At 31.9% G+C, this 14,222-nt stretch overlaps 1 protein-coding gene across 1 annotated transcript; it reads right to left on the minus strand.

Annotated features, from left to right (window-relative positions):
• Window positions 1-6,071: 6,071 nt before the first annotated feature.
• On the minus strand, window positions 6,072-7,159 carry LOC142617847 (non-specific lipid transfer protein GPI-anchored 14-like). The gene is made up of 3 exons (XM_075790829.1): window positions 6,762-7,159; window positions 6,471-6,569; window positions 6,072-6,372 (listed from the first exon to the last, which is right to left on the minus strand). The coding sequence occupies exons 1-3, from the start codon at window positions 7,105-7,107 to the stop codon at window positions 6,221-6,223; spliced, it is 597 nt and encodes a 198-aa protein (XP_075646944.1). The 5' UTR covers window positions 7,108-7,159; the 3' UTR covers window positions 6,072-6,220.
• Between the last annotated feature and the right edge of the window lie 7,063 nt (window positions 7,160-14,222).

The following is a 14,222-nucleotide window of genomic DNA, read 5'->3' on the forward strand; positions in this document are numbered from 1 at the left end:
AAACGTTTTTGGAAATTTGTTAAAGTATAAAAGAAGATTAAGGACAAAGATGTTGGCAAACATAGTCTTGTTTTTTCCAATGTTATGAATACCGTTTCGGAACCCGTTTTGGTTTGTCTATTAGAACGGAATATTTCGGTACTGGCCTATTTCGACGTACCGTTGCATGCTGTTTCGGGTTATAGCTATTTTTATAAATAAATAAATAAATATATATATAAGTATTATTGATAAAAAAAAAAAACATATGAATTATTAAGGGTTTTAAAGGTTTTTTTCTTTGTTGGTAAAAAGGATTTTAAAGTTATAACTTATAAGTACATATTTAAACTAATATGTAATCTTTAAATCCACATATCAGTTCAGTTATTTATAGAATATAATAAGAGTAATAATATGAAAAAAAAAACCTTTTTTTAGAGATTAAAAAAAAAATTAGATGTTAATGTTAGTCACATGAAGGTGACTATAAATTAGTAGATGGTTTAAATTACCGTTTCGGAATTACTAATATATATATATATATATATATATATAAATTAGTATTATTATCTAGTCATTAATAAAATAAATATTTACTAATTACTATTATAGAGCCAAGTAATATAAAATAAACGAATGCATTTAACATAGTGGATTAAAAAGAAATTCATAATAAAGGGAATTAGATTGGTTATTTTAAAAAATATTCAAATTTGGGGTTCTTTTTGTGAATAAGTGAATGTGTTGGGATACTTTGAAATTAGAATCATGAAGCTTCTAGGAAGCTCTACTCCCACCAAATACCAACTACCCATGTGCATTGGACTCTAAAATATCACATTCCAAAGCTTTTTTACTCAAAGCCTCATAAACGTCTAACAGACTCACACTCCCTCTTTTTCTCTCTGGAAGTGGCAGTGACACAAGCTTGAAGAAGTGAGTTTTTTTTTTTTTTGATTAGTGAAGAAGTGAGTTTTAATGGCACCACTTAAACTTTGTCCATGACTTGAATTTTTTTTTTCTTCTTCTTCGATCTGATGTGAATCTTTTTTTTTTTTCTTCAATCCCTGTGAATTATGAAGTGTAAACAAACCCAAAACACATACCAGCCGAATCTCTAGTTTCGGCCGATATTTGCTGAAACACACCGGAATGACCAAAATGCCTCAAAACTGGCCGGATTTTGACTTGAGGTGGAACAAAGGGTATTCTGGTTCCGGATTATATACCGGTACGAGAAATTCCGTCCATTCCGGCTGGAACGGAACGGAATTCATAACAATGGTTTTTTCCTCAAGAAACGAAGATTAAAGACAAAGACGTAGACACACAGTGTGTTGTTTTTTCCACAAAAATTTAGGTTATATTTGGTAATAGTTTTTGTTTTTTATTTTCAAAAACTTATTTTTTGGAAATATAAAGAAAAAAAAATCTTGTATTTTTGAAATCAAAAACATGTTTTGTTAGTTGAAATTAAGAAAATATTTTTTTGAAGAAAAAAATAGAAAGTACTAAAATATGTTGTTACTAAGATTTGAATTTTAATGCTAACTTATTAAATGAGACAGATTCATTGAATTAAATGCATGTTTTCATTGACTTTTGAAAATTAGAAACTGAAAACAGTTTTTTGCATGTTTTCAGTTTCTTTCACAAATTGAGTTTTGAGAACATTTTTTATTTTTTGTCCATTTTGGGTTGCCAAACAAGTTTTTTAGTCTCAAAAATAGAAAATTGTTTTTGAAAATAGAAAATAAGGGGAAAAAACAGTTATCAAACATACCCTTAGGCTTTCTCAACAACATGTCGTCCTAGTCTAAAGGAAAATCTTTCATTACAATACAACATATAGCATGACGTTTTAGAAATTATTTTTTCTACAACTTGTGACTTTATATTGGAGGAACATATACAATGTTAATAACGTGTTGGGTCATGTGGCGTGAGGTTGATAAGTCTTTATTGAAAACCTTATTTTTTTTAAATTAGATATAGATTCCTAAGTTTATATGTTTGATTAGACAATACTCAAGGTGTTACAAGTCAGAATACAAGAATATTCAAGCTACAGAAAGAAGAGTTGAATTTCAGTGAAGCTCGACCGATTGAAAGTAAGCTTTGACCGATCAAAAATTGTAGACATGAAATTTCTATAGAATTCTCTTTCAGCCAAAACTATACTTAAATGTTTTGGGTTTCAAGTGAAACACTTCTAGTATATAAAAGAAACCCTAAGTCATGTTTTAAAGGGAGTTTTTAGAGAGAGAAGAGTGCATCATGTGCTTTCTATTGTAGATCTAGGGTTTTTGTACCCAAAGCTTTCTTAAATCTTCTACCGGCAATATTTCTTGAAGAAACTCAAGATCCAGTGTTCTAGAAGTTGCTGCCATACAAAATTAACTACCAACGGTGATCAAATGATTCAACTTATAGTGCAATTATGGCTAGTTTTAAGTTCATACGCTTGTTGGATTTGCATAACATGGGGATTAAAACAATTCCAAGTTCTATCAAAAAGTTGAAACATCTAAGATATCTTGACCTTTCTGAGAATAAAAACATTGAGATGCTTCCTAATTCTATTGTCAAGTTGTACAATTTGCAAACACTTAAACTCTCTGAGTGTAAAAACCTTAAAGAAATGCCTAGAGATATTAACAAATTAGTCAGCCTCAAGTTTCTTGAGATTAATGGGTGTTGGGGTTTAACTCATATGCCAAATGGACTGGGCCAATTGACTAATCTACAAACATTGTCAAGGTTTGTGATGAATAAGGATATTGCCGATTCAATGCCTAGGAGTTACGGTGGATTGAAGGAACTTGAAAGGCTAAATGAGCTACGAGGAAATATGTTAATCGAAAATCTCAAACAAGTAAAAGATGCCGCATTAGAGTATAAGGATGCAAATTTGAAAGAAAACAACGTCTTGATAGGTTGGACTTAAATTGGGTAGAAGAAGACATTGATGAGACAGGTGTTGGTTACGAGGAAATGTCATTGGAAGCCTTGCAACCACATATAAATCTCAAAGCATTGAGTTTAGAGCAGTACGGGGGAGTGATATTTCCACATTGGCTTGTTTCACTCACAAATCTTGTCCAATTTGAATTAGATTCATGTAAAAAGGGCCAATATCTTCCACCGTTGGATCAATTTCCTTCTCTCAAAATAAACAAATTGTACAAATTGGATTCTTTGGAGTACATTTCAGATTTAGAGAAAGATAACAATGATTCTTTATTCTACCCATCTCGAGAGACACTCCAAATTGTAAAATGCCCTAATTTAAAGGGATGGTGGCGGGGAAGGAGGGATTCTCTTCCTTCATTTCCTCGTCTTTCTGAATTAATAAGTTTACAAAAAAACAAGAAGAAAATAATGGTAACTATCTCATTCCTTACCACATTAAATCTTTCGACATAGGTTTGGCTTCAATTATTGAGTTTTTTCTTTTTAATTTTCTGGCAATATGATAGGCAACATCAACAACAAAGTGTTATTCCCAAGTTTTGAGGTTAGCTATGGATCCTCATTTCTTCTCAAAACTTTTTCCTTTTTTTAAAATATGGTGGAAAACTTATTCACTCACTTATTCACCTTTTTATTTCTCAAACTTTGGTCTGATAGATTACCATGGACGAAAGCTATAGCTTGGTGTTACCACTCAAAGTATTACCTACTTTTAAGGATAGCTTAATTTCATGGTGAATGATTTTTGGACTTCTCAACTAGTAAGACTTCGTTGAACAAGGGTTGCTTGGAGAGTTCCTTTACTTAATAAAGAAGGAATTTCGTTCATCTTTGGATTAATTTCTTAAGGTTGCTTAGCATACCATGGAGTTATATTAGAGATATGGCACTTGTGAAATATCACATGAATCTAACACCTTGTTGGAATTTTTTGTTTAGTGCTCTGCCCTAAGTTGTAATTGTTTTAGTGCTCTGTTTGATGCTTCAGAATTGCTGTTGTATTTGAGTTGCTGGTTTTCGGCTTGGTTTCAATGAAATTTCTGTCTGATTATCCAAAAATAAAATAAAATAAAATCTAGCACCTTCTATTCTCAAGAACAGGAGTTCCTAACCTTTCTAATGGCTTTTAAAATAAATACTAGACAACAAAAGCTATCAGAAAGAAGAGAATAAATTATTTTATTTTCGACGATTTGAGTTCCAAAGTAAAATTATAAGGTCTTTACACAAATTGGTCCCTTTTTCTTCATTTTTTATAAAAATGCGTAAGATCGATTCTTTTAAACATGAACTTCCTCTCTTTTTGGTCGTGGGATTTTGGAATGGATACCAAGGCTTATTTGACTGAACTCACTGGTATTTTTCTCATTTCCTTTTTTTACCCTTTATCTACTCTAGGGATCTTTGATCTTTGATTTATGACTTTTGCATTTTAATAAAAAACATGTGACTTTTCCTTCAACATTTTCTTCATTCTAATAAATTGCATCTTTGTATCTCAAATTGCATTGATGACATGATGTATTTGATGTGCTTCAAATATTGTTTAAATAGAGTAAAATTTGGCTCAAGGTGGAATAGAGGTACTATTGTAGGGAGAATTAAATCTTGCAACCATGCTACTGGAATTAGCTCATTGTATAGGAATTTTGCTAGTTCAAATCCTTTTTATATGTAAGCACCTAACCTATTGTTATATCTTTAAATCACAATCATAATAATAATAATAATAATAATGACTCACAATTTTTTCTTGTAGCTTGGTCTTATTTGAAAACACAGCTCAATGTTTTAAAATCATTTGATAAATTCAAATAAACTGGAAAATATTCCAATATGTTATCGAAACAGCAAACTACTATATTTTTCTCACTATCAATTTTTGTATTATAGGTTCCAACTTAAACTTAAATTCATCATTATCATTGTTTTAACAAAATTATTTTTGTTTAATCCAAAATTAACAAAGAGTAAAACTCTATATATAAAATCGAAACCTCGGAAGTTCTTACAATTTTTCACATCAACACAATATTTAAATAAAAATATCATTTTATTTTAAAAAAAATTATTTTTGTTTAGTCCAAACTTAACAAGGAGTGAAACTCTATCTCTCTAACAAATCCAACTTAAACTCAAACTCAAACTCAAACATTGATAATTTTTCTCCAAATTTGCGAGCCGAAGCCTCTGAAACTCTCATAATTTTTCACATCAGCATAATATTTAAATAAAATTATCATTTTATAAATTTTTGTAAGACATTGCACATTTAAGCAACGACTTCTTCATCAAATTGTAACACAAATTAAAGTCATATAAAAGCAAATCATGCAATGCTATAGTTTCTTAAATTTTTTATAAAACTATTTTAGTCTACCTCACAAATAGGTAAGTTCATGTGCATAGCATGAGTTAGCGACTAGTTATCATATATTATAAAACTAGAGATCCAAAAATCTTTTAATTATTGGTGTTGCTGTGACAAACTAAATGATGTAGTTAGCACTATTTTTTTGTGAAGCAATCGTTTCTATAGAGATATTAGCAACAGAAATTGATGCATCAGGAGATATTAACAAAAGAATTTGATGCATCATTTTAATGTGTGCGCTTTCAAGCTTTTATCATGTACAATATTTATGTTGGCAGTTTCTCACAACAATCCATAGCTTCCTTTAGTGAACCATCCAAGGAAGCAACTCATACAATATCCTAATTTTTCTCTCTAGAGTCCTTTTTGTCATTTCCCCCTTGTTTCTTCTTTCACCTCTTTAAGACCTGATTTACTTGTAGATTGTTTGTCATTCCATATGATTTCTTGTTGTCAATTTATGTACTAATATCTATTCTTGATTTGTTCCATTTCACGTGCATATGTTTTTCAGTTTTTTTTTAATTTTTTTTTCGTTATGTTGTGTTCTTAGGTAGGATCCTTGAATGAGTGAATCCTGGAATTTAGTATGTGTACAGAAGTTTCATTCTATTGATAAGATTATTTACATAAATAATTATTTGGGCACAGTTGGCTTTTAATGTGATAGTGATGCAGAACAAAAACAAGTTAGATATCATTCTAAATAAATGAGTACCTTGAAAGCTCAAGGGAGAAAAATGGAATCTTAAATAGAGGTAGAAGGTTTTTATTATTATTCTGGAATAAACAGAGGTAGGGAGTATTAAAAAATAAAATGAACATTACATGGGGATAACAATTACAAAGCTGTAGAAGGCCAAAGTTACTGAAGAGTGACAGTCCAAGTACCTATATGAACAAGTGTGAAGTAATGAAACACCATGTTAAGGCCCCGCTAATAACAATCTCCATTTCAAACCATCTCTTTGGACCATAACAACCTTCATTCTTGTCCTGACCAGTAGCCCCCTCACTTTTGGCACCCGTGGAACTCCCTCCACCTGTAGCCAGAGAAATTACCCACAAATTTAAGTAGTTTTCTACAATATCAAAAGAAATTGAAATGAAAAAGAAGACTCATGTATGTTGGTTATATTACCACTAGGACTAGGAGCAGGACTACCATCACTTTGATTAGAACTTCCCAATTGGTAGAAAACTTGAGCTTCTGGTGAATTAGGATCCAAGTGTAGAAGAGCTGCATCCATGACCATGCAAACAAATCAAATCAGTGTGTCAAATATTAGCCACTTCTAGTGGCATTTATCCTTCTTTTTAAAGAAGTGTAAAACCAAATCAGGTCTATAGCATTCACCATTCACTTCTTATATCGAATTTCATAAAAAAACAATTAGCTAGAACAAAACAACTCTTATAGCTGAATGCATACCAGGACACTGGGAGACATTAGCAGGGGCATTGCAAACAGAAGGCAGGCCCAAAGCAAGTGTAACATTAATCTGTAGTCCTAATTCAGGAGCATTGCGATCTCTGATGATGACACACAAGCACTTCTTGTTGTCCTTTAGGACTTGTTTAAGACCACTACAACAGTCTGGTGTAGGTGCTTTTGCTTGACCACCAACGTATGGCAGACATGTAGCCAGTCCTACTAGTTGTTGTGCACACTCCTCTCTGTCTTTGGCTGCATCTGCCATTGTATAGCTAACCATAACTGACATTAGCACTAATAGGAATGGAAGTATCAAAGTGCTCAAGTGTAAGGCTATTGCCATTTTGTTTACGCACACAGAAAGAGGGGTCCAAACTCAATTTATGCTTAGGCTATTTAAAAAGAGCTAGGTGGTAGTGGAGTCTATCATATCATCTGCTTTGTACTCGGTTGTCACTACTTTCATTATTACAATCACCAAGTTTAGCACTACTTTTGAATTATTACTTGTTGACAACATTCCACATCGAATTGATATGTAGTGCACTCTTAAGAATATCTCAACAATTGCTATCTTACTAGATGTGGCATTCTATGATTGCAGCAGGATGCAAGAAAAGTAACTAAAGCTTCATTCCTCTAAATGCACATGATGAAATCTACTAAAGCACCTTTTCTTTCTTAGTCATAGTTGCTACTTGCTAGTAATACAGACCTGGGATAAGATAACATGTGTAAAGAAATAGAAGATCGCAGAAGTTCTCCAAGGTCAACTTAAAACTTAAAACAAGACTTTGGATAACATATAGTGGGTCACTTCACCTACCCCAACCAAAGGCAACAAGTCAGTGACAATGATGATGCCTATGGCTTTGAAATCATGATATCATTCACCGTTCTTAATGACATCAATATCATAAACCAGTGCACTTCATTTTTATTTTCTCTAGCACATCTTGGGCCAGCATTCTGTATCTTCTGTTTGGGCCACTGCATTCTCCAGTTGGACAAACTTGTACCCAAAGAGGAGGAGAACCAGAAAACAAGTATCTGGTGTTAGCCTTGGCCCAAACCTAAATAATGATCCATAACTGGTCTATAATCAATATCACCATTGGGCTTCCTTAAACTGAATTTATCATCATGATCGTGAAGGTACAAGGCCGGGGCTAGGTCTTAGCTTCTCATTTTGAAAATGTTTTTTTTTTTTTTGTTATTTTTATTTTATATATGTATGACATTATAGTTTAGTTTACAATACAGCTAGTGTAATATTCTAAACCAATAAAATCACAAATCTTTTTTTTTTTTTACTTATCTTTAAAAGTTGGAAAAAGTTAACCAATCTCTTAAGGACATTAGTTTAGAAATTTTTTTTAGAAATTTATGAAAAAAGAAAAGTATTTGATTTTTTGACAATTTCTTTATATTTTTTTTCATGAAAATAATATTAAAATTTTCTTAAAATAGCTCATTAAAAAATTAATTTAAAAGTATCGGTTAATAAAACCCTTTTAAGTTTGTCATAATTTTGGATATATGATTAGTTTATGAACATCTAGTCTGTTAATCAAATAAGTGACCTTTATATGTGTATGTAAAATTGGACATACTTATCTGTTTCACCCTTAGTCTTATGCTTTTTTTCTTTTCTTTTTTTGGTGCTGAATAAATGAGTTATAGTTATGCGGGTTAGACGATCCTAGTGATTTTAGAGCCGTTTTTTTTTTTTGTTTGGGGGGGGGACTTATATTGATTCCCTCTATGTATTTTTATTCGTCTTTTTTACTGTAGGTATATAAACCTTCAATTGTTTCTGTGGGACCTTCTCTGTTGGTCTTATTATGTAACGACTAAAAGCTAAAAAGAGGGTCCTTCCTCCCGGCCATTGGGACTGCATCTGCATGCATGAAATGCTTAAACCTTAAGATTTGAATTCCTTTTTTATAAAATAAATATTTTATTATATTAACTCCTTTAAGACCGAGTCATCAGTGTGCATGGTTGTCACATGCAAGATTATCACAGTTGAGTGTGCATGTATGTATATATGTAAAAAGTGAGAGAGACCAGTACCAAAAAACACTAATGAGTGGAGGGCAGCTCTAAAGATATCACAGTACCAGTAGGCATAACTTTGAGTGGGATAACACTTTCTTTCTCTTTTGAACAACTTTGAGTTTTTTAACTAATAAACTAGTACAAAGAGAGACATTTATCAATATTAATTTGGGGGTTAATTCTTCTTTTTCTTTTTATTTTTTATGGATGTAAGCCTCGTTTTAGGGATAAGTAATATTCTTGCAAGGCATCAGGCGATTCAGGCATCATCATTCAGCTATACATAGTTTAAACCAAGTCAAAATTCTGAGTCACTAAAAGATATTCCATTTTCAATTATGGATATTCGCCTTATACCACTATAATATTCTTTAAATTAATTGCCTTCATTTTTATTTTTATTTTTAAATAAAATATTTATTTATTCCAACCAGAATAAATATCTATTTACTTAAGAGTAATGGTAAAAACACAATTTTTTTTTTAATAATTGATATCCTTTGTAAAAAGATCATGCCTCTAAATTTATTATGGAATTTGTTATTGTGTGCCCTAAGGGCACATAATAATTAATCATAATTAATTATTTTTTAAAATATTTTTATGAAAATTAAAAAAATATTGACAAATTTTTTAATTTTAAAAAAATATTTTTAAAAATAAATTGTTTAATATATACCTAAAGACACATATTAACTAAACCCAATTATTATTAATGGCATCTATTAACTGGACTTATTTAGTATTAACTGTATGACATTTGATTGTGTCGGACAAAAAATTTAGAACCTTTAAAAGTTTTTCCCCTTTTTTTGGGGTTAGATTTACAGATTATTTTCATAGATAGAACTAGGATCTTCTCTAACAGTGAAGTGATTTTTTTATTTTTGATGGGACAGTGAAATGATTTTAAAATGACTAGAATATAAAAGAAGCTTGACGATTGATGTGGCCGACCTGACCATGACCTAAGCCTGGAATAATAAAAAATGAATCTGGTCTTATTAATTAATTACTTTTATCACAAGTCATCTCAATATTCGGTCCATGTCGGTTGTACGTGTCAGCTCCTCACGAGTCACCTTTCTATAACGTTAATCTCCGCCACAGAAAACCCACCTGTCCTTGGGAGTTATCTTCTGCTCTGGCTAGATTGTCAAAAAGTGAAGCTTTCCCTTTCTTCACAATGCAAAAATATCATAATTTACCTTCTATATAAACCATCTCCACTACGTAATCAGTGTACTCCACAACCACAAATTACACCCTTTTAGCTACATATTTGTGTTGTATTAGGAATATACAAAGGTTTGTTTTTGAGGCACATACACATGGCTGATGAGGGTTACTCATCTTCTTCTTCCAGCTCTCATCAGTCTCCTTTGTCCTTACATCTACTTTTCGTCTTCCTCATACTGCTCATGTTCCTTGGCTTTTCATGGTACATCAACTACGAGCCTGTGCTAGAGAGCGCGTTTGATAATTTCAAGCTTTTACTCATAGTGTCCCCCTTGCTTTTATTAGTTGCACACTTCCTCTTCAACAGTGATCGGAGCCCTCTTTCCCCGTTCATTCCTATGCCAGACAGAGACTCATTCCATAGAGCTGGGGGAACTCCTTGGGGCCTTGGATTTGCGCTTGTCCTTCTCTGCTTCATGATTTCTTACCATTCTTACTTTAAAGAAAGCTGGTTTCCTCTGCTTCATCGCAGCAAATAAATATATACTAGTTTAGTGGTATCCCAGATGAAATTTGCGTTTAGTTCATGGAATAAATATGTGGTTTTGATTTTGTATGTAAAAATTGTAAGTTGGTTTTCATGAGCTACCAGATTTTAGCTGTACGGTAGTATTGAGAAGTTTGTAGTATAAATATTACTGTATTTGTATAATAGGAGTGTTGGTAATAGGAATCAAATTTTGTTGCTCCAAATTGTCTCATCAATTTATTTTCTTGCCAATTATAGTCTACACAGTCCACCAATGTTACGGAAGAAAGTGGCCTCCGTGATACCTAGAATTAGAAACACTGTGCTGTTCTAAATTCCTAATACTATACAGACATTGGTTAAATCAAATATTCAGTAATTACCCGAGTTTCAAAATAATTTACTCACAGCTCTAGACAGAAGCCCTAGTTCTCTGCGCAGAAGAAACCATTCTTTTTTTCTTTTTTTTTTGGTTAAGTAAATTAGGTTTGAGATTGTCACTAATGGTGCCCCAACCCTGCTTCGATCTAATTCAGTCCTAAGTCACATTTCATTGGTCATTTGTGGCTCAGTGGGCACATGCTGTCTAATTTACAAAAGGTTTTTCCATGGAACAAAGTTAATTTGTTTATGACATTTGCAAACCCGTGACTTATTGGTAATGGATGATGAATCAGAGTGCCATGTTTAATGTGCAGCAACTTAATTAATTATTATACGTACAAAGCATATATCAGGTTGTGAATTGTTGGTCAAGGTCTTTGAAGGAAAAGTAGTTTTTAAGTTTTATCTAACCTATTGACATTTTGTTTAAGAAAAGATGACCGTATATTTCTTTTGAGCTTAGAATTTCAATATTTCACCTAATTCTCTGGTAATGACGTGAACGCAACATTTGGCTGGAAGACACCTACAAATTTCAAATTTCACTTAATTTTGAATGCCAGATCACCAATATGCAGTCAATATATACTTGGGAGAGAGAAAAGGTCCCCTTATTTTGTTCCAATGCTTAGCAGAAAGAGAAACATATTATAAGGAGGTTAAATTCTTTCAAAAATACCAAATGAGTTCTAAAGTAAATGTTACCTAGTGGGTTAATGCATAGGTTGAAATTTTTTATATATATATATATATATATACATATATATATATATAAAAGGTAAATGTTATCTAGCTTTATAGTTAGTACGTAAATTGGCAGAGAGTTCCTAAATTTTGAACTTGAATTTTGATGCAAAGATCAATCAAAGTCATCCATAAGCTAAGAATTCTTTTCCTAACATCTATATTTTTGTTCAATTTTCATATTCTAGGTTTTTGAAGTTTGGGGATCTTTCATGGTTAGGATAATCTAAGCAATATATTGAGGAGGTATACAATGATATTTTGATGAATTTTGGGTTATAGGGTTAGATTATTGACTTTGGAGGTGTTAAAAACCTTCAATTTAGAGAGATTAGTAAGCAAATTAGCCCTAAATGTGATCTTAACAATAGAGTTTGGTAAAACTAATTGTACATTTGCACTATATGAAAACCAAGTGGGAAACTCAATTGGATTGTGAAAATGAGTTGTAGAAAAAAAAATTTTAAATGAAGATTCATAATCTTAGGTTCTTAACAAAACCCAGTCACAAGATACATGGTTGAGGGAGTGTATCTCATCCTTTAGCCAATCGAGTTTTGCGTGGCTTTTTTTAATTAAAAAAATCCAAGTAGGCTATTTTTATGGAACTCGAGTTTTTAAAACTTGAGTTATAATGTAAACTCGAGTTCTAAAAAAAAACTCATCGTAAACTCGAGTTCTAAAAAGGTGGTATATTGTTAATTATTTTGCAATCAGTAGTAGATTTTTAAAAATTTTGGCTAACGATAGTATTTAGTCATTTTGGCCCAAATTTATATATGTACTCTCAAACTTTGTGAACTAGTTATGAACTTTGGAAAGATTTATGGCTTATGGCTCCATTTGAGCAGGCAATTTACTAAGGCATGCAAATTGGCTCAAAGTCACAAAGGTAAGAGTAAAACAATTGTGTTATTAAATAAAAATCATAGGGCATTGTTTGGGATATTGTTGATCATTGTATTCTCCAACTATCAAGATATCAAGGACGGTTGCCTGAAATCTTTCCCTTTTGGGCCGGGGATCAGACTAAGTTTAATAAATAAAAACCAATGAGATGTAATTGTACACTGTGAGGAGATTGGGCTTCGTGGGCATTATGGAAAATGTCCAATTTATGATCCTGCAAGTTTCACTAGCCCGATTATTCCTCCCTATCATGGCATAGGACTTAAATATTGGCCCATATTACGGATCTCGTCCTTCATGGTTCATCAGAAATATGATATAGCCACTGCTCTTCAGTGTTCTATTGAAGATAATCCAAAAGCCCTATGGTGGCAATATCATAGTTCAACCTAAAGCTTTCAAACCACCATCAAGACTTGGATAACCACCCATTTCTAAAGATATTTTGCTCTTTTTAATTGAACGTCATGAATTTGTCAATCTTACAACTAGGGATATTGATGTGAAATTTGGATGCATAACCTTTTTTTTTCTTATGAAATAATAATTTGGATATATATAACCTAAAATTGAAAGGCCCTCGTTAATTATGAGCCTTATAATTTTATAGTGAATTTTTCCTAAATTATATACTTTTTTGTTGAATAAAAGACTCACTTTTATTAAGTATTTTTTTTTTTTGGAGGATCCACTTTTATTAAGTACTTGATCGACGATAAAAATAAAAAAAATCTATAATATATAGTTGTTAGGAGGATATATATGAGTATTTTCCGTAAATTTTTTTCGAAGAAGAAGCTAATGAAGAGCACTCTAGAAATTATTGGACTCCAATTGCTGGCGCAATAAAACTCTAAAGTTCAAATCATGAAGGTATACAACCAATGAGCTCTTACTTAAATGACAGCATCATATTTCACAATAACATATTCTTCAAATCTAGACTAACTTGGTCTTGATCTCAAGGCTATTTGGTCTTCAACATTGAGACCAAAATTGAAACCCCAAATTGTTTTTTTTTTTAAATCTTAAATGTTATTTGATTCCGTGCGACAGAATTAGAATGAAAAAGGGTTTATATTAATGCATGAGTTAGGTTAATTAGAAATCTGTCAAATGAGTTAATTAAAGATGTCAAAGAACATAATTTTCACTTGAGCCAATTCATTTTGGCCTAGGTGAATTTCAGATAGAAAGTTGGTGATTTTCTCGCTCAACTGAGAACGCATGAACACTAAATTGGATTTGTAGAACCAAATTAATTTTTAATTAGTTTTCCTTATAAATACCAACTCTAGCTACAGAGAGAGAATGAGAGGCTACCATACAAGACCAGATCTAAGAGACAAACCTCCTTGAGCCAGTCATAGAGTTTTTAAATCCTTCTTCTAAAAGTGTTTTGTTTTGTTTTGTTTTGTTTTTTTTGTTTTTTTTTGTTTTTTTTACTTTATGAGATATCTTTTAGAATTTCTCTGAGTGTTTCTCCATAAGCCTAAACCGCACAATGTTTATTCTTCAACACTGGGTCATTGTTGATTTCAAGAGTTCTAGGTTGTGGATGGGGTAATTCTTACATGCTCCGGGAGCAATGCTCCCATGAGAGGTGAGCCTCACAAGTTTTTCCCCTTGTGGATGAGGGTCATTTGTGAAAG

The sequence above is a fragment of the Castanea sativa genome, chromosome 11, assembly GCF_040712315.1.
Source record: "Castanea sativa cultivar Marrone di Chiusa Pesio chromosome 11, ASM4071231v1".
Taxonomy (NCBI): domain Eukaryota; kingdom Viridiplantae; phylum Streptophyta; class Magnoliopsida; order Fagales; family Fagaceae; genus Castanea; species Castanea sativa.